Below are 21,546 nucleotides of genomic sequence, written 5' to 3'. Positions count from 1 at the left end.
GAGGCAGGTCCAATATTTTTCCTACTTTCTATAGCTATACTGTAAGTAAGACGAGGCATCCCACCAAGAGAGATTGTAGAACAAACACAACTAAGATCATTCATTATATTCGAGCATCTAACCGCCATTACGTCCACAAAAGAATGGAAAATATTCTGGTAACAGATGGTCTTTGGCTAGTTGACTTAATGGTTTTTCAGTGTAAGTATTAGCTTTCCAACAAGAATGTCTTCATTTGTTCCCAAACACTGATCACAAAACATATTGAAAGCCTGAAAGGAGCCATGTTATAAAAAAGAGATCAGGCTTGACATTTTTCAACCATATTTTATTTGGTATTACTCAACTGTACATATCCTAATAAATTACTTTTTCATTATAATACTGGCATCCGGCATTGCACTAATATCATATAATCTTTAAATACCATACATTTGTCATAATATCAAACATTACAGTCATAGTGAAGAAATTAAGCAATTTGACATTCCAAAAAGGGATTTTCTTCAGTCCAATCCTAATATACAAAATAGAAACCACAAAGCTTTGTAAAGGAACAAGGAAGGCTACTTTCTACAGCAAAATTGGCTTCTATAAGACTGTACAACAAGGCTCATCATGCATTGTTTTCAAAGTGAAGGATACAAATAAAGAACTATAGGGAGGGTTAACGAGTGAAGTTCTTAAAAGGGATAAAACATAACTGAACAAACGAAATGGGATTATATAGGATTCCTAATGTGATTTTCTCAGAAATGTTAGCAATGTTGTTCAGGATTCGGCAATTAATGAACTTAAAAGTTACAGTCCTTATTATGAATTCAAAAAGCCCAGGGGATCATTGTTACTACCACACAGAAGTTTTATAAAAAAAACACTGTGAGCTTTACAGCACTTGCTGCATTTTTATCAACCAGTTTATGTTAGAAAGACAACGCATTATTACAGTGACGTACTCGTAAACTGCTGTTTGCACACTTTTGGTGCCACCTATACAGAAGACCGCCAGCAGGGTTCAAAAGGGCCAGAGTTGAAGCCCTGGCAGCCACCCAGAAAGGAGTCTTGTAAGCCTCCTTCAAGACAGTGCAATTGAGACATCAATGTTCCCACACCAACATGGCATCCAGAATTCTACTCAGTTGGAGATGGTGCCTGAGTGATGTTTGGCAATTTGACCCACCATCATGATAATCCTGTAATATGGGAAAGAAGATCCTCAAACAGAGCATGCAGGGGCTATATGTAGTAATGAAGATTCATAGCATAAGAGTAGCACTCACTCTATCTTCTTCATCTGAGCAACTGCCGCAATACTGGATACTGCCTGCTACAGGATCCATAATCTATTTTGGGATGACGTGTTATCTGACAGTCTAGATTCTATTTGGAGTGCAGTCTTTGGCGATTTCCCGTTCTATGGAAGGCAACTTACTTCATGGTCCCTGTATAAATTTGAAGAGAACAAGTACTCCATTAAGGATTTAAGTGGTATTTAAGGTGCTTCCTTGTGGCTTCCAACTTTATGGGTCGCTGTGTCCTCGTTCCCGAAAGTTCAATTTCCCTATTTAATCCTGAAACTACATCGCATAGGATTGCCTTTCTTTGTCCTTTGTCTCTGCAACTGAAAACTGCACTGTTTTGGTGTTGACCATCCTCTTCTACTCTACCCCATAGTAATTGATGTCCCAACAACAGATAAGCGTGACTGAATCTAACTTATCGATCATTTTTCCTTTTGCCTAATGTTGTTTTTGGGCTTGAAGAGTGAAGGCGTGCCACCCGTTTGATCACAACACAAGACCTAAGGAGCAATATTGAGTATCTGAGGCAAGTAGCAGATTACTACACAAGCAACCAGATATCCAGATGTTGTCTACTGATACAATTAATGTAAACTGGTGTTCCATAGTCTTGGGGCTAGGAGGCAGATGGATCGGCTTCCTGTGTGGGTCATACACTCTTTGGAGTTCGTTCAAAGTCTATTGAAGAGCACTTACTATGCTTTACTAATTTAATTTATTTGCGGCAATAGAATTTGGCACACAACACTACCCATCAAATGTAGTATTTTTAAAATGATATAAAAAGGAGGCTATTGCATCTACTGCAGTTTTTAATTAATTGTACGTGGCCTCAGATCAGTGGATTTAGAAACCACTGTGTGCATTTTACAATTCAAGTGCTATTTAATTCAATATATCTGTAGAGAAATCTGGCTTTCCGGAGTCACATAGGTCACATCAATCACAGTATTGTAGCTACAAGCAAGTACTACCACTCTCTACCCCTAATGCCGCCACACTATAGAGCAGACAATCACAAATGTTAAATATACAGTTGTAGGATAGCTTTGCCCTGGAGCACCAGAGCCAGGGTGGGAGGAACATGTTTACAAATTATTAAAAAGACACATTTTAAAAAGGATTTCCTTTGGAAAACGACGGGGGAATGTCACCACCCCTGCCCATGTCACAGGAGATACTGTCCTGATACATTTTACTGGCTTATGCAGTTTGATGATGATGGATGATACAATATGAGGATGCAGGGAGAACAGTTCTCCAGCTCCCTCCTCTGTGGGAAAGAGATGCAATGAGTTTATGTTTTTCCTTCACTTCGAACAGCAAGCAAATACATTCCCCACATTCCTGTTTAGAAGTGTATTCAGAAGACAAGACTCGTAACAAAGTGATTAAAAAAGCAGGAGGCACGTCCTCTGCAATGGGGGGAGAGCATTCAGTGGACAGAAGAGACCAGGGCCAACTCTGTGCAGGCCCCCTGCAATATGGGCAGAGCATTCAGTGAACAGAGACCGGGCCCATAGGCTGCAGGTTCTCTTCTCCTTTGGTGATCCTTCTCGGGAGAGCTGTCAATCTCTGTTGAGGGTACACCATGCAGCTGTAACAAAAAGACAAAGAAGGTAAATATATATGTTTTGTAAATTGTGTAATTTTGATTTCTTCTGATTTTCTAGACTATGTGATTGGTGTTTCTTTCTCTATACCGAGACAAGTAGAAGCATCCTATCTACTCATTATCATGTATCTCAGGAAGAGAGAGAGGTGCAAAAGCAAAGCAAAATTTTTGGGCATTTGTGTTTGGAAATGTTTTTGGTGATAGTGCTAGTGATGCACTAGGTTGATTCCATAGACAGTTTACATTTGGGGTCCTCTGGAGTATTATCTGTCAGTCTGTCAAACATTTGAGTTCTCTAGTAAGGTGAGGAGGTCCAATTGGAAATTTCCACTAACATGCAGTAGCCCACATGGGTGAACCTTTAGTGAGAAAGTGGATATTTTTAAAGGGTTCACCCTTTGGGGAATGTAACAATAAATCTTAAGACTCTAGGTGACAGCATCAAACAAATGAAGTTCTAGAATTCTTCTTCTTGCTGCTTGTAAGAGACTCAGGGCTGGCCAAACAGGACAATTTTCCCTCTATACTAGATTTCCCCTTTAAAGTGAAGTTAAACCATCAGTAAATGTTGCTTGAATGCTGACCGAATGTTGTCGGTATTGCTTAAATCCTTAGAAAAGCATCCCTCATACATAGGCATATGGACTAGAAATGCAGATGGCTATTACAGTGCACTGTGATGATGAGTTATCTACTTTCTGACTGCTACCCAACAGCCCAAGTAGCCCTTTGGATCTTGGGAGACAGGATTGCTTTTGGAAGCGAAAAAGAGAGGTTAAAGATTAGCAACAGATAAAAAGCAGAGGATGGGTGACTGATAGAGTGAGAACGGTAGGAAGAAATAGAGGAATACATTGAGATAGAATGATAGAGTAATTGCATTCACAGTAATGGAGAGTGAGAAGAGGGGGCTGGAGAAGGAGAGTAAGGTTAAGCAGTGAGTGGGGGAGTAGGAAAGCAGAGATATAAGGATAATGCTAAGACAAGTGGAAGAGTAGAAGCCTGAGTAAGCAGAACATATGGGGAATCTTTAAGGATAGTAAATAACTTAGAGTGAATGGAAATCAAAGAGGACAATATTAAAGATATATTTAATATTATGACTGCCCAGGATGGAGAATGTAATGTAGAAAACCAATTGGATAGTTTGTAATGCAATTTGACTACTGTGCCAAATTTATTGTGGATTTGGTATTGTTTATTTTCGTGTGTATTGAGAGTGAGTAAGTTAATTTGAGGGAGTACAGTGGGTGATGATAGTTTTGGAATAAATTGCCTCAGAGGTTACAATAAGTGTTGGGTGCTGACAAAATGATATTGACAGTATCCAATGTGCAATTTAAAGAGCCTAAAATGTCAAAATAAATGTGTTTTTGAAATAACATGTGAAGGGGTGAAAATAATCCTAAAGAGCAAAACAATGTTGACTGAAAAGCAAACCAAAATATTCTGCTTTTATTCAAGTGAGTCATTTTACTGACATGAAGGTACAAAAGTTGCGTGAAGCACTGATTGAAACTCTAATTTATATATCTTATAATTTAAAGTGAAGGGGAGTAACAGTTTTGTAGAATCCAGATGGTGAGGATAAGAACGTTGGTAGTGAAAGTATGCCTTCAAGAGAGTGTCTAAACATTGGTGATTGTATATGCTTGTAACACAAACAGCAGTTTGTTTTTAACAGCATATTTCAAAACATTTCCGTTACTCCAAAAGTAACTGTAAATTGAATTCTAGATGGAGATTTGACTCTAATACAGAATATACGATTAGACCAATTGTCCAGCCCCCCCTCATATCTAAAAATATTATAGGAATATACTAAATAAGATGAAAACAGAATTAGAAGCATGGAGTTAACTAATTCTAGTTAAGTATCTATTCTTCTAGTACAAATTCACTTGGTAGCCTCTTAAATTCATTATTTTATTAATCAGGCAGGAGAATCGGCTTTACATCTAACTCTTAGAACTTTGAAAGCTAAACAATTAGTCTGAAGCATTCTTCAGGTAAAAGAAATATAAAGCTTTCATAAGAAATTAAAATAGGACATTTTGTGCTCTCAGATGGAAAGTGCAGCTGATTCTCCTGCTTCATGAGGTACCTATAAAGTTTCTGCTGGGAGATAATGATCTGTACTGTTCTAACAAGAATAAGGAAAACTATTCACATTTTGAAGATTTGAAGTCAATATTAGAACTCAAGAGAAACAATATTGGCAAAGTAGGAACAATTTCAACTTAACAAAAGTGGTGTATCAAAACTTTCAATAAAACAAATTTAACCTGAAGCTAGCAGGCTCTGCACTATTTAGAACAAAACAGAACAAAACAAATGTATTGGGCATCATATGATAGGGTGGAGTACAGATTAAATGATTAGACTTAAATAAGAATATTTGGGCTAACCAGGGAGACACGGGAAGACTGGTAACCAATGTAACTAAAATGATTGTGCTTTTCATAATTTTGATCACTATTTGTATCCTCCACACAATGAGAATAACACTAGCAAGATTCACCAATTCTTTGTTCATAAAAAGATGCTGTTGGAAGATGACATATCTTTGTTAGATTAGAGTGTGGGGCTATCAGAGGGAACAATTAAATTAAAGGCTTACTATTCACATTTGCTAAATGGACTACCAAGATAATTTATGCATGTCTGTGAAAAATTATTGTTACACACTTTGAAAGCATGTTTTCTGGAGTCATTCGTGACTCCAAAGAAGAAATAAGGAAGTCGTTTTATGTGCCAGTTATTGGCCTTCGATGTTTCTAAACATAACTGAAAAAATCCTACTGTGATATTTGTTAAAAGGCTGAATAATCTAATTAGGAACATATTACCAAAGGGTTGAACTGAGTTCATTCAATGTAGATAAGCTGGCAATTGTCTGAGATTATTATTCGATTTTGTAAATACTTATAGGTGCTTGAAATGCATTTGATAGAGTAGATTGGGACTTCCCTTTTGCTAGTTAGAGACACTTTTAGTTTTTGAGTATTTTATTAGGAAAATGAATTCATATATTATGTAATAAAATGCCTGTGATTTTACCACCTTAGAAAATGAGAAGTTATACTCTTCAAGGTTGTCCATCATCATCACTAATGTTTGATTTACAGCTAATACTGTTTTCTACGACTGATAGATTGAACGGAAACATTAAATACATTTGTCATGGTAAAAAACAAAAGAAGTACAAAGCATTTCTATATTGCTTGTTACCAACCCAGAAATGACATTTGATACATTGACAAGACTTATTGAAGGTATCTGAAAAATATGACAGTACAAAATAAATATATGTAAATGTGAAGTTTTAGTATTAATGAACAATTATTTTAGTAACAATTTAAAGATTGGCATTTTAAAGGGGCAAAACAAATATTATATGTTTATAAAAGATTCTAGATTGAATGAGACTCAACTCCATGGCTGCAGGGTTTCTGAAACACACTGTTTCAATATTTGCAAAGAGACCTCATACAAACACTGGGGTGCATGTCTCTGTACTTTTGTGACTTGTGCCCATAATTTATGTATGTGGAAAGGGTGCATGGAATGACATGGTAAGGTAAATCCAAGTAAAGATGATCATACCACAGCTAATAGATTTGCTTAGATGCCTGCAAAATTAGTAGAGTCTTGCCATTTAAGATGAGTGTTGATCAATAGACAATATATATCAAGTGCTGTGAGCACAGTATTATTTTCTGGGAGACCTGTCAGCCTTAGAGTGGTCTTCCCCCAAACATTCTGCCTCTACTTTTTGCTGAAATTCGTTTTTGTTGGCCTTAGGACTGTGCACTTTACCATTGCTAGCCAGTGCTAAAGTGCTTGTGCTCTCTACTTTAAACATGGTACAATTGCCTTCCACCTGATTGGCATATTTAATTTACCTACAAGTTCCTTGTAGAATGGCATACTATATACCCAGGGCCTGTAAATTAAATACTACTAGGGGGCCTGTAGCACTTGTCCCACCCACATAAGTAGCCCCTTAAATCATGTCCCAGGCCTGCAATTGCAGCCTGAATGCAGTCATAAACTTCAAATTCGACTTGGCAAAATAACCCCCTTACCAAGCCTTAAACTCCCATTTTATTACATATACGTTACCACTAAGGTAGGCCCTAGGTAGCCTATAGAACAGAATGCATTTTATTAAAAGGTTGGACATGTGCTTTTAAGTTTTAGATATCCAGGTTGTGAAAAACTCCTATATTTGATTTTCAGTACTGTGAGGCCTACCTGTCTGATAGAAATACATTGGGTTGCTTATTACATGTAGTAAGTCTAATGTTTAATTAAGAACAGGTAAGCATTTCATGTTTAGTGTCTAACAAATTGTAATTAAAAATCCTCTTGTGTGGTAAGTTGGATTTTAAGTTACAATTTTGAAAATGCCATCTGTAGAAAGTTGGTATTTTCCTGGCTTAAACTATTCGGTGTATGCAGCCTCCCCTGGGCCACATGACTGGGTGCACTTGGCAGTTGGACTTTGTTTATTCCTCCCAAACAGCCACACAATAGATGGATTAGGTGTGCCTGGATGGGCCATCAAATGGCAGGCTTGGGGTGCAGAGCTAGGCACAGCCCCACTTAAAACAAAATAAGTTGTGCTCTGCTGTAACACAAAGGATATGTCACCCACACATTGTTCATGCATCCAGCTTGGGGCAAGGGCAGAGGAGCCAGGAAACTTAAAGCACTTCAAAGTGAACTGTCTAGAAACATATTCTACTTCAAGGAAGCCACATTGTATAAGAAGGGGAGTCTTAGACCCATTTTTCAGTTTACTTTCTGGAAATGCGGAAGGATTCTCAGATGCTTGCCTTCTGCTGTGGCCTGCTGTGTACTTCAGAAGACTGCTTTGCTGCACCTATAAGGACTAGTTTGCTGCCTGGAGCCTGCCTTGAATCCTTATAGGTCTGCTATACTGCTTGAGGCCTTCTTTATCGAGAGAATCCAGGACTACCAGAATGACCCCAAGGGCTAGTTTGCTGGCATCCTGTTCAGAGCTGAGGGACAGAAAAGGCTCTCACCATCTTGAACCCCCAAGTGGTGCTCCTCAAGTCCTGAACTCTTGGTTGTGGTGTTAAAGAAGCCCATATAGCCAAAATCCAAAACTCAGGACTTTTACATTTTTGGGCTAAAAAAAACTACTCTGAGAACTGAGACCAACCTGCTCATCTATCTGCCCAAGGTGAGTTGCTGGTTAGACATGACTTTGAGGCAGCTACCGCTCCGTTTCACCCCGCAGCAGCAAATATTTTTCAGTGGTCCCTCAGCAAACTCTCATTGGCTCTACCCTCCAGCTTCATCCAGTTGAAGATTTTCGACTTCATTGTTTTTCAATCTGTTTCTCTCTCTGTTTTCTACTATTGAGCGGTTTTTCCTGTGCATGCCAGCTGAAAGCTCACAACCTTCTCTCATGATATTTCCTAGCAGTGCTATTTATCAGCATTGTCTGCAGACTTGCAGACATAAGAGGCCCATAACCAACTAATTATTGTTTATGTGGACCCAGTTCACGAGATTATTAAGCCCAGTTGGAGCCCTCACTTCAGCTGCTAAAGTGGGGGGTTCCCTACGCCCCTGGCTGTAACTGACACGCCTTCCTGCTGCCTGCAACACTTGGCCGCTTCCAAGCACCTCTTATGATTTTACAAATCTGACTTCTGATGTTTTGAAGTCTAGTATGCCTTTGGCTTTTACTAGTTCTATTAATTGGGCATTTGGTATTGTTGTCATTAGGGATGGGCTGAACTGACGGAGTTTCACTCCGTGGAATTCAGCAGAATTACATAAAAACTCAGCGAGATCCTATAGGCAGAATTTGACACGTCACGCTGCTCCTGCTGATTTTCAGTGCCGGGCGTTTGATCTGTGCTTGTAAAATCAGTACAAATGGCACCACGCATGCGCCCAAGGGCGCTGCTTCTTTCTGCCGCTCCAATAGTTTTCTACTCAAGCAGCAGCTTGCTCAACGCGAACAGTCGCAACCTGTCGCGACCGCTCGCATTTGAGAAATCTCACCAGGAGGCGTTCTAGCACCCAAAAATCGTGCTAGGGGATGCAGATTCTCACTTGCTCTCACCAACTTACCGTTGATGAGCCATGTGTGAGAAAAAACTGCCTCACTGTAGTTCGTAGAGCTTTCCCAGAATTCCTCATTCCAAGCACAATGCGGAGTGGGCAACACTTTGCAAACTCCACCAGTTGAGGAGAATTTTTTACCAACCCCTAGTTGCTATCAGAGACATCTTAGTGGAACTGTGTTCTTGATTATTGGTTTTCTCTCAACTGTCATGTCTTTCTTTCCTTAGCTACCTACAGTGTACATTGTTGATGTTGTTGCTTATTGGAAATGGTGAAAAAATGATAGTGTTTAACCTTTTCCGCTATGATTTAAGTAAAAAGACGCCATTGGTGTTGCTTGGATGGGGGGCTCATATTTGACGTGCTTTAGTTTGTTCGGGATATTTCGCATGTGTGTGTATGCTAAATGATTAGGCAAAATAATAGATATTTACTCTGCTACGACCTTGCATTTTCCATATTACACTCCTTACAGTATTGAGCACGTCACAATTCAAGGTGGGGGGATGCAGGAAATAGAATAATCATTTTTGACAGATCAGTGCAAAGGTCACTGTAAAGGTCTCTGCATTTACTGACAAATCTTCTCTGACGTCGCCCTTACCTGGCACAGAGACGGTGGAGACCGCGTCCGGCTGAGTCAGTGTGTCGACCTTTACATGTTGAAATATTTTAGAGGCGGCGCTCTGCAAATGTCTGAAAAAACAAATACAAGCAGAATATTCATTGCTGAGCTTGACTTTCCAACCATTCTTGCCTACTACAATATACTTATTCCTAACAAAAAGCACCCATTTTTAAGGAAGAGCTTTGCTGTAAATATGCCAACTACAAAATACATCCATAAGTTCTCTATGTATGCTGAAAGCGTGAGCATCTTTTTTGGGGTTAAATACAGGGATGGTTCTAGGATTTGGGGGGCCCCGGGCAGAAGAGAAACCTCCAAGGCCCCTCTAAGATGTAACATCACAGGAAGACAAATCAGGGAAGTAACATTAATTGAACATTAATTTCCCCCCATTGTTGAAGCAGCTTTGCAAGAAACTATGTACCTAGTGCGGATATCAGTAAAATGGTTAAAAATATAAAACATAATCCTATAAAATAAGTACATATATTTTAAAGCTGCATTAAGTTGAAATTCATTACATTAATCAAATTGGGTGAAAAAGCTAGGCAGAGATCTCTCCAAAACTGAAATGAGTACTCCATTGTTCACCAATTGTTTCCAGATTAGTACATGATTACAATTCCACGTCAGATTGCTGCAGAGATATACAGTGGGGCTTCAAGTCACTCCCCAGACCTCCCTTTACGCCTGTGAAGTTCAAGATAAGGCATTTGTTCTTTCCCCAGGCATGTGGGATCAGCACAAACGAATGCATGCTGGACCGGGTGAGTGACCTGCAAAAGCTGCAGCAACCAACAGTAAGGACAGATTGCAAAAGGTAAGAAGAGGAATTGACATAATTGACGTACACAGGTGGGCTGGCTAATATATTGGCTGGCAGGCGTGTCAAATGCTGGACCACTCCTACACATTGAGTGCATAAGCACAGCAATTATTCTCAAACTCAATTTTTAAGGAATGCAAAGTGCTGAACTAACTTAAAGATACAGAGAAGAGATGGCCAAAAGAGGAAAAACAATTTGTTCCCAGGGAAAAAAAGACTGCCAAAGGTATACTGAGAGCCAGCCACTTAAGAGATACATTAAAGCAACAAACAAAAAGGGCTTACTATAGTAGACTCTGTACAGTTTACAGCCATATGGAAAGGAAATGTAGCAAAGTGGGAGAAGTAGGTTGGATGAGGTGGTGCTTGACTTGCGGAATAAAGCCAAAGTAATACCAGAGACTAACATCTAAAACAATTAAGTCACATGTCCCAAATTTCTGAGAAGACACTTGTCAACATGCAAAGAGGCCAGAACCCTACTGCCCAACTAATATTTAGATTAACAAGTAATAACCAAATTGTGTCTGCCCTTGGATCTTGGGTGAACAGATAATTGAATGCAAGAACATTTCCATCATCCACCACTCTCCCCAAACACTCCCCAGGTATCTAACGGACCACTTTTGGTCTTCCAACCTCCAATGCAAGATCTGCCTCCCTGAACCTACTGGCTACATAGGCTCAGTGTTTGGCAGATCACTCGATGTGCATAGATGCACTCTATGGAATGCATCCTGCTCCTCAGGTGCCCTCCTCCCTCAGAGACCCTTTATTCTACTCACCTCCCACAGGAGGCCAATCTTAACTGTGTTCCAGAAAAGCAGCCATTTCCCCAGGCCTCGCTGTCACTCCCTGAAGTTTGGGGTTATTTGTTGTAGGAGGAGGCACATTTCATACTGTACCTGCCAAGGTTGGCTCATGGTCATTCTGCACATGACCATAAAGCAAGGAGCCCAGTTTATCTACAGGAATAAAACAAATCATCCTCTTACCAACTGGCCTGACCATAGGCCTGTTAGTCACTTTTCCTACCCAAGCCTGGCCCTTTCCTTCCATGGTCCCCATCTGACAAGGGTAATGACCATTGCCACAATTGAACTTGAGCCCTACACTTAATTTCACCAACAAGGCACTGGAGTTCACTCTCTTGGAATGTTGTCGATCTACTCATATGAATTGTGACACTGTCTTGATCTGAGCCGAGTCCAAAATGAGAAGTAAATTTGAATTAATTTTAATTTGTATTACATGATATCTTTGATTTTGAGTTCTCTACTTCATGTGTGCCAACGCTCTTTCCACTGACCCAGTGATGTCAACTATGGTACGATAACAAAGCATATGCATTTTCCTTAAAGACATGGAGGGTGTGTTTCAGAAAGATAAACAATGCACTAAGAATCTACAGGAGTATCAGCACTCAGGCCCTTGCAGCAAGTAATGCTAGTTGCAATAACGTAGGAAGACATAATGAAGGATCTGAAACACCAAAACATCAACACGTTAGAACACGTTAGAATGTAGGGCTAGGCATAACCCTGTGCAGTTAAAAATATATCCCTGAGAAAGAGGGTAATGTCCTTATAGGGAGGGTCTTATCCAGGTGTGTTCCCAAGTGCTGCTCATGAGTTTTAAAGTTTTCTTTTTTCACTTTCTCAAATATATGGATCATGTGGATAAAAGTGGACCCGCACACTTAGACAACATGGTTTGCACAGTGCGGAAACATGTAGCTCTAATGGTATGGGTAGGAAATATTGAGACAGAATATCAAAGGGTCACAATATTGTGACCAGAATACTGAGAGACAAAATATGGAAAGGTATATTTGTATACCTAACTCCGTGTGCATGTACCTCGGTGATAAATATATCTTCAAGGTATGTAGATGTGGAGATGAGGATAGTATATCCATACCTTCCTCTGTGCACTAGTTCTATTTTTTATCCATCACTATTCAGGTCATGGTATTGCTACCCCTGAATATTCTTCCTGCAATATTCCCTACCACAATCAGCTTTGATGAATTTAAAATCCATCAAGAATTGAAAATATAAGAATTGGGTGTATATAATGTGGAGGTTGGTCATGGTAGAGCAAGCAATGGGCAAATGGAGTTTAAAGGAAGTGTATGGTAAAACTTCACAAACCTGTATGTTGTGATACACCACCTCATGAGACACTTTAATGATGTAGGTTACTTTTTGTATTCAATTAAATATATGTTGCAGAAAATGTTTGATTACCTTCATATATATTTTGAGTATCCTTGATTTTTTTTTTTAAAACATGCTAAATCTATACATATCAAAACAAAATAAACACATTTATTAAAAGGGAAATATAAGCGACACATTGTTCATTTTGTTATTTATATCTCTATCATGTCATTATTTTTACTATTTGTATAGCAAAACTCTCCATTTAGGCCTTGGGAGAGGAATCTTTCCTCTGCCATGGTAGTGCCACCCACTACCCAAGGCAGTGTAAGGATTAGGTAAGGATTAGGTAGCGGTACACAATACAATTTGTACATGAGCTGTATTGTGTTAATATGTTGATACTATGGAGGTGAGACCAGCTAGCTCATAACTGGTGGTACACCCTGCCTCCTCCACCCTGGGGCTCATGAAACCCCAAGAATTCCCTCTCCAGCCAGCAGTGCATGCTTGGTAGACCGGTGTGGGTGGGCGGGGTGAATAATTTCAATGGATGCCTTGAACCTCAAAGAGGGTAAGAAGTTGGCACACCTAATCAAGGATCACCTTCTCTTGGCTGTGTAAGCACTTCCGACCGTAGGGGAATCCTGTGGATTCCATTGCCAATACCCTGTGCATGTGCTGGAGCGGGTAATTCAAAATTTTTGTACACCCTCCCCATTTTGCAAGTTTATGCTAATTAAATTAATTATTTAATTATAATCGAACTAATGGATTGAATTGGAAATTATTAATCACCCTTATTAATGACTGAAATACACGTGGGATTGCTTTGCATGACTTTATTAATTCGTAAACTAAATTATGTACGCATTATGATGTATTTGTGATTTGTGCTTTATTTTGTAAGTATAAACCGCTTGAGTGTTGCTTATTGCTAGATAAATACACACACATATGGGTATTAATGAGGGAATAACATTTATTTAGTCCTTTCTATGTATTAATTACGTTTTGTGGTTTTTTTTTGCTTAAGTTGACCATTTGGGCCTGCCACAAAATGGCTGCCTCTGGTATCTAACCTGATCGTCGACGCTACACGAGGTTTGGGTGAAGTGCGCCTGCGCTAACACCAGCTACAGTGGCCTTGTCATGACCCTAACCAGACTGTACCCACCAAGGTCGCCCTGGGAAGCAAGCCAGCTTTTCAGAAAGAACAATAAGACGCCTTTAAAAACCGGAACAAGCAAGACTGATGATCTAAGAGACATTATTTTGTGAGAACCCTGTCAGACGATTTTCGATTGTCCACTCAGAGGAGCTGAAGACCCATATTTGTTACAATTTGTCAATGATTTTTACTATACATTATGGTAGAATAGAGAGGTTGGTGCGGGTTCGTTTTTGGCTTTTCTCGATTTCCTGACGTTATGCTGACGGAGAGGATGGTGACGCTGCAGGACAGCTGTTTCCCTGAATCTTTGACGGACTGAATTAATGCCCAAACTCCTGATGAACTGAAATTACTCAATTTGATGGGCATAGATTTGCGAGACTACCAGATTTGACTTCGAGGACGCCAATTATCCAGAATAGGTAAATATGATTGGCGACTTGATTAAATTATTGATTTAATTTGCATTAATTAGATAAAGATTGAATTGAATAACTACAAAATGAGTTGGGTTGTTTATTCACTGAAAATGTATTAATGTAAAGGTAAATTAGAGAATTGGAAGTCAACCTAAACCTGCAACTAACTGATCCATCCCGATTTATGAGAGGAATACTAAAGGTGAAGTGCAGGGCCTAATGAGTATTAGAAGGTTGCGTAGATTTGTTGCTCATTAGGGTAAAGAGGTCATTCCTTTCATGTCAGCGTTTGGAAGATAATCGCCTCCCGAGAAACACAGATTGATGGTGAGTGAATGTTGGTGTTATGGGCCCCACCAGCAAATGAATGGATAGTGTATGTTTGTGAGATTTTTGGTCTGTGACGGAGGGAGGGATTTTGTACTCCACGCTGGAGCACATGTGTTATTGCAAAAAGCAAAACACTTATTGTCTCAGAACTGGTGTGGTTATACACTGGTGAACTGATTTACAGACACAGAAAATTCTACTGGTGTGACAGACTATTAAGTGAGTACATCTGCTCAGGTGTGCAGGGTTGTGGGTGTTCTAGGACAGGAGCACTGTCAGTATTTTAGTGTATTATAGGATGTGGCTGTGGGGTCTTATTGTGGAATACACTCACAAAAACTGTCTTGAGTCCAATCAGGCTCGTATGTAACACCTTTGCTCAAACCTGGGTAGCTGCGGCTTCAAGCAGCAAGGCTTGACAAAGGAACATAGGCCCTGAATATGATGGCAGTTGGTCAGACTGCTGCCCACTATTGCGGCAGTCAGGTGAGTGTCAAACAAGGATGCAGCAGTTCGACTGCCACATTTCGATGCTGGTGATCGTAAAGGTGTCAGAACGATGGTGGTGGCATGCTGCAGCCTTGGTAAAGAGCAGCTGCAAATGCCACCGCCATGCAGCACCTCCCACACATCCATGCAGCGTGTGCCATGCACCATGTTGTGCATGGCACACGGTGCACAAAGGTGGGTGGAGGCACTACATGTGCCCCCAGTGCCAATTTTCAGTGACCTACAATTGGAGTGGGCCCTGTTTGGGGCCCCCAATATCCCTTTCAGATAAACTTTTCATGGCAGTGTTCCCTCTATAAAAAAGCTGTCGGAACGGGATAACCAAATCCTGACAGCGGTTCCTGCCTTGGCAGCTGCTATTGTTGAATGCTGGTACGACCGCTGCCCCATTGAGATCTATGATCCTGGCAGCGGAGGCAGCAGTCTTTCGTTCGACTGAATAGGGTCCGACCGCCAGCATTGTAATGCAGCCGTCAGACCGATGGGTTGTCAGCAGTTGGACCACCGACTGGTGTGTGGTCCGACTGCCATCGTAATGAGGCCCTGAGTGTAAAGCATTTAACAGTACCAAACAACAAAATAAGAAAGTCACACAACACAAAAGAAATCAGACACCAATTTATTAAAATAGAGTATACTTTAATGAATTTTTAGAGACCTTTATGATCAAAATTCACCAGAGCTTCCGACATATAGATTTTGGAGGAAATAAATGTTTTAATACATCTGCAAACAAGCATTGGTCAACAAAAGCTTTGTAAACTTTCAAAACATTTGAAAGAGTTAGTTCAGCAACTTCGGCCCATCTTGGGTGACCAAATCTTACAGGCTGGAGGTCTAGGGGGGCCAGAGAGGATACTTGGCAGGTAAATGGTCACCAGAGTGTTTTTACGACCGGTTTCAAACTGTACAGGACAACCGCTATAGCCAGTAATAGATTAGTCCTGATGCTGGGGATGCAGACAGAAAGGTGCTCAAGGATGCTCCTGCTGAGTTACAGTTCACGAGAGTGCCTATGTGATGAGTCCTCGGTCCACAAGTGGTGTGGGGCGACTTTGGCACAGAGGTTGTGGTCCCACAAAGTCCTATTGGTTGCAGTTGCTGACAAGCCGATGCTGGGCTACTAGTCTCCTTGCACCACAGTTGGGGCAAAATCCTTTGGTAGGGGCTGGTGTGCCTCTTGACTGACAAACCCACACTCGGATGGCACTCCGGAGTCCGGGGGATTCGGGTGCAACATTTGGTCATTGCGGATCGGTAACTTAGTGTGCCCAGCGGCAGGTAGCAGTGAAACTTCTGCTGTGCCTGCTAACAAGCTGATTTGGGCTTCTTCAGCTCTAGTGTCCCTCAAACAACTGATCCTTGGAGTTACTGCTGTGTTTTGGGACCAAGAATCAACTTTTCCTCGAGTCAGACGCCACAGTCCAAACTTTACTAACCCAAAATGCAGCAGGTGCAGTCCTTCTGGCGGTGCAGCCTCTCCTTGTTGCAGCTTCAAGGACAGCAGGGCAATCGTTCTTTGGTCCTTTCTGCAAATCCAACGTGATCTGAGGGGTAGGGTGCTAGAAGTGCCATATTTATCCCAGGAAAGTGCCCTGAGGGAACCACATGGTCACTAGCCAATGGGCTACTGTGTACCTCTGTCTATGGTGATGTGTTTCCTGCAGTGTGTGGCATCTGGCTATCCCAAATTGCACTATTCTAGCCACTCTCAAGATGTCGGGACCCCTCTTCAGTTATTAGGTGCTTGGTAGCCCACCCCACCCTAGAGCTGTGGCTACCTGAGGGCTATACGCCCAAACGATGACCGGTATGTCCTCTCTGTCCCCGTCTCCATTTTGTCTGCATGAACAAAAGGTAGCCTCCTTGTTGTCACAAACGGCCCTTCACAGATGGCTTCTCCTTTGAAGCTCACCTTTTGGGCTAACCCCCTGAGTGACCTTACTGGCAGCGGTGGTCACACCTCACTCTGAGATAACTGCCTTTGTACCTAAGCCTGGAAGTCGTTCACACGTCTCCCCAGGCGGGCAGAAAGCAAATGGTTTGTCAGGGTCTTTGTGAGACCACTGGACTGGCTGGGCACAGACTGGCAACTTTCTAAAAGTTGCTGAACTTTAACTGTGACATTAAATTTGACCTGGGCGTCAGGTTTAATTTCACAATTAATTTGATGCCTTGCAATACCCACTTAGGTAGTTCCATTCAGAAGTTAGCTAGTCTGGGGTGGCAGCTGGTAACTGTGTTAGCCAATGGTGCTACTAAATTTCCCCAGCAAAATGACAATTTAGAATTGTTGCTGTTAAAACATATGAACATTATTTGTCTTACTTAACAATGTATAGCTCCCTGCCATAGAGCTCCATAGCAGTGGCGGCTCCTCCGTTAAGGCGGAGAAGCGTCACCCAACTTCCTTTCAGCAGTGCAAAAAAGGAAAAATAAAAGGATACTAGCACGTTGTTAATATCATTTTATTCTCCCGTGTTGAAGCCTGTTTTGGGGTGGGGCTTGGTTGTCGTCACAGCCAGCAGAGGAAGGAGGAAATATGTGCACTTGTGTGCGCATGATGGTTTAGCCGGCCATCTTGGACCGGCCAAACAGTCATGTGCACTTAGCATGTTCTCCACCCTGCTGTATTGCACAGCCTGGGTGGAGAACATGCACAGGCTCCAAGTCCCTTTCTCAGTGCCGAACCATGGTGCTCAGACCAATCACGACGGTGCTGTCATTAATTAATTCTCTCTCTCTCTCTCTCTCGCTCTCTCTCTCTCTCTCTCTCTCTCTCTCCCCCTCTCCTCCTTTCTCTCTTCCCTCTCCCCCTTTCTCTCTCCCCTCTCCCCCTTTCTCTCTCCCCTTCTCTCTCTCTCTTCCCCCTTTTCGGGAAAACACGTGATTGCAAAAAATGTCATTGTGTCCCCCCTCAGCCCTCCCAAAGAAATGTGCAATGAATGTTCGGTGAAAATCATGAAAGAAAGGGGAAGGAGCAGTGCCAGCGGGCATCTGTCTGCATCCTTAGTACTTTTCCAATAGGAGACCCAAATACGCCAGTGGGCAACATGTCACTCATGAAACAATAATTGCTCGGTGCAGTTCAGAATATCCACATCACTTCAGACTGCTGAGAGAAAGCTTGTCCAGCTCATGTCTTTTAAAGGAAAGTATCATGGGAACGACTCCAGACGCCCTGGTAGTCGCATGGCTAGATTAGTCTTCACTTCATCTTTGGCCTTCACCTCTTCACTTCCTCAAGTGTCATTCCTCGTCTCCATCTCCCCTCTCAACCAATCTTTCTTACTTGTCATCTTTCTTCCTACTGCTTGCGCTTTCTCATTTTCATATTTACAAGGATGTCTAAGACAATAGGGCCTCAGTGATGCAGACGGGTACCCTGGTTCGGTTGTACGTCAGAATATTGAGAACAACAATATCGTCTGGCATAAACACTGTGGCCTAAATATTGTTTGCAAAAATATTACTGATTTGGTGGATATTTTCCATTATTAACTTCAAGGGAGTGATATTTTTGTAAGCCCTTATAATTATACAGAAAGAGCCTTCTAGCACTTGTTCAGAATGCAGGTGGGTCCGAGTCAGTAAATAAAAACCAGCACCCTTAGATATCTAGCACTAGTTCATCTGACTCTAGCATCAGTAGTAGTTACAAATGTAAACAAAGCCAGTGGCCTAATCATTGTTAAAGTTTTGCACTTTCTATTCTTCAAAAAATTCTAGTCACTTAAAAAAAATACTTTATGTGATGAGTTTATTTGAATGGATAGATTAAAAACATTTATAAAACGAACACTATAAAGACTATGTCTTGCCATGTATTTACAAATCTTGTTGAGGGTTATATCTCGTATTGCAACTTTTGGAAAGTACTTTAAAAGGCACGTGTGGGGTCCAGGTAGTGCATTCTAGTGCGGGGGCCTCTTATGAAGAACGTTCTCCTTTCATCTTTGGACTTCCTGAATCTGGCCTATAATAATGAGGTTTGGGTGTGTATCAGAAGTTTTGGGCTGATTTGAGTAAATTCTTTGATTTTCTAGCAGACCTGAGCTGAAATAAGCATTGGTAAAGCCAATAGGTCTCACCTATGAGAGTTATTTGCCAGCTGTTTTTCAGCTATGATGTACAGTAGCACGGCTGCTGTGCAACATGCCTGAAAGTTATTTTTTAAAAGCGCTATGACACAGCAGCACTCCGCGTTACAGCTGCCCTGTTGTACAGCATTTTTTTTGCTGCAGTACAACACGGTTTAAAGTAAAAAATAAAAAAAGGCGCAATGGTGCAGAGCGCTGCCGCATCATAGAGCCTTTTTTTTTTTATAATAAGACCAGGACTGAATTAGGCAACCCGGGCCTGAATACAAATAACAAAATCCAGATTTGTAGTGTATATTTGAATTTAAGGCCAGGTTTATAAAGCCTTTTTATGAAAGCAATTGACTTGATCCTATAAGAAATGCAACAGCACATCCACGAAGTTAACCAGACCAAAAGTTTTGGAATCCAGGCATTGTAGAAAATTACAGAGAAAATATACCTCGCGTCTACTGCAGGATATTTTTCTCTGCCAAGTCATTTCAAGAAGAAGCCTACGAGACAGTAACGAGTGTTTTCTCATGTCAGTTACAATATACTGTTTAAGAACATCGACTTTGTCCTTTGCATTAGTAATAATTACGTAATTGTAATAAGTGTGTGATCTTGTAGTCATTAGCAAGCTTGCTTTAAATAAGATGTTATTGGGTCACATTTATTTTCAACTATATACATATAGCAATGGAAACAGATGAGAACGCTGTGGGACTCCACAGGTTACTGTGCATGCAAATGCTGGTTTTATTATTATTATTTCTATGGGTTTGATCTACAGATGCCCATCGTGATAGTTTGATGTCTCACCACAGGGTATCTCTCTCCACTATCTTGCCTCCTACCTTTTGCAACTCCGCAGCTTTCATACAAACTATGTGGTGCATATTTTTTGCCGACTGCATTTTAAGAAGCTTTGTGTTGAGTTAGAGGAGACTGTTGTATATCCTAGAACAACACAACTGCTGTCCTTTGTGACCCTAGGTATTTGCCCCAGAAAAGCGCATCTATTCACTCAGCTTAGCGTGTGTTATGGTCAGTCTGTTGTCCAGGGGCGGCTGCTCCAGGGAAGCAGCAATAGGGTGGGGAGGGGGAAGAGGGTAAAAAAAAAATCACTTACCTGCTGGCCGGCCGCCACCTCTCTTCCTGGCTTTTTCTGTGCAAACAGGAAGCACCCAGGCTCCTCATAGCCAATCACAATGCGTTGTGATTGGTCTGAGCGCCATAATTCGGTGCTCAGCCAGGGAATGGGAGCCTCTACATGTTCTCCACGAGGCTGTAATGCAACCTGGGTGGAGAGCATGCAAAGTACACGTGACTGTTTGGCTGCCCGAGTAGACTGGCCAATCAGTCATTGCGCAGCCGCAGAGTGCCCACCGCGCCTCCCCCCTGCTCTGAGAGCATGCAGATCTGCTCTGCCCCTCCAAGACGCCGCAGCAGCAACAAATACAATTATAATAACGTCAAGTTACTTTCATTTTCTTTTTCCTTTGTCTTTTATACTGCGAAAAGCAGTTGGCCGATGCTCCTCCACCTTAGCGGAGGAGCCGCCACTGCTGTTGTCATGAAATCCTTGCCCGCTGTCCCAAAGAGCCTTCCAGCACCTTTGTCAAGCCTCTGTGGAGAGGGTATATGCTCCATCTCAAGCGTGTTCAGTCTCTCCCTTCTCCTGTTTCTGGAATGAATCCTGCTGGTCTGCAAGAACTCTTTGGGGGATATTCTCAATGAAGTGGCGGTGAGAAGCGTTAGCCTCCTTGGCTTTAGGCCTCTCACCACCACTGAGGAAACGCGAGGCTGCACCCTATTCTCAAGAATGTGCCTGGCGTTTCCCCTGCGATGGCGCTAAGTTTCACAACTTAGCGCCAACGCAGGCACCCTTGCACCAGAGTGCAAGGGTGTCTGTGTGCAGGAGAGGGTTATTTATGTACAGGAAGGTGCCCCTTCTTGCACATAAACAATCATAAAATACCATTTTGTAACTTACAGGTGTGCTGCTTCGTGCAGCACAAACGAAAGTTACAAAATGGCATTTTTGAAAAGGTTTGTTCATGTACAGGAAGGGCAAAAGCAACAGTTGATGGACAGAATGCAGAACAATGTCATACATTCACCCCAGTACAGAGATCTGGGCCTAAATCCATCGTTTTTTTGCTCACCATGCCATTCCAGTTTGAACCCAGCCATATGCAAATCAGTCTTGACCCTATGCCCCATGGGAACAGTCCAGCCCGAACTGCCAAGCCAGGTCCTCCCTGGACTGAAACCAAGCATCCTAGGACCGGTTTCGGGGTTTCACCCCTCTTGAGCCAGGATAGCCTGATTCTAGTGGCATGGATAGCACGAGACTCACGTCTGAGCATACCCGTCCCACTCGGGGTG

General features: G+C 41.7%; 1 protein-coding gene across 1 annotated transcript in view; it reads right to left on the bottom strand.

Moving 5' to 3' along the window:
* Positions 1 to 307: 307 nt before the first annotated feature.
* NECAB2 (N-terminal EF-hand calcium binding protein 2) overlaps positions 308 to 21,546 on the bottom strand; it is a 1,135,462-nt gene continuing 1,114,223 nt past the window's right edge. The window contains exons 12-13 of the mRNA XM_085637926.1: positions 9,629 to 9,720; positions 308 to 2,898 (exon numbers count right to left, since the gene is read on the bottom strand). Of these exons, the coding sequence (XP_085494052.1) occupies positions 2,870 to 2,898; positions 9,629 to 9,720 (121 nt within the window). The 3' untranslated portion in view covers positions 308 to 2,869. The remainder of the gene's footprint in view (positions 2,899 to 9,628; positions 9,721 to 21,546) is intronic.

Source organism: Triturus cristatus, chromosome 12, assembly GCF_964204655.1.
Source record: "Triturus cristatus chromosome 12, aTriCri1.1, whole genome shotgun sequence".
Taxonomy (NCBI): Eukaryota; Metazoa; Chordata; class Amphibia; order Caudata; family Salamandridae; genus Triturus; species Triturus cristatus.
Note: the sequence above shows the minus strand (reverse complement) of the source record. Positions and strands in the feature narration are given on the sequence as shown.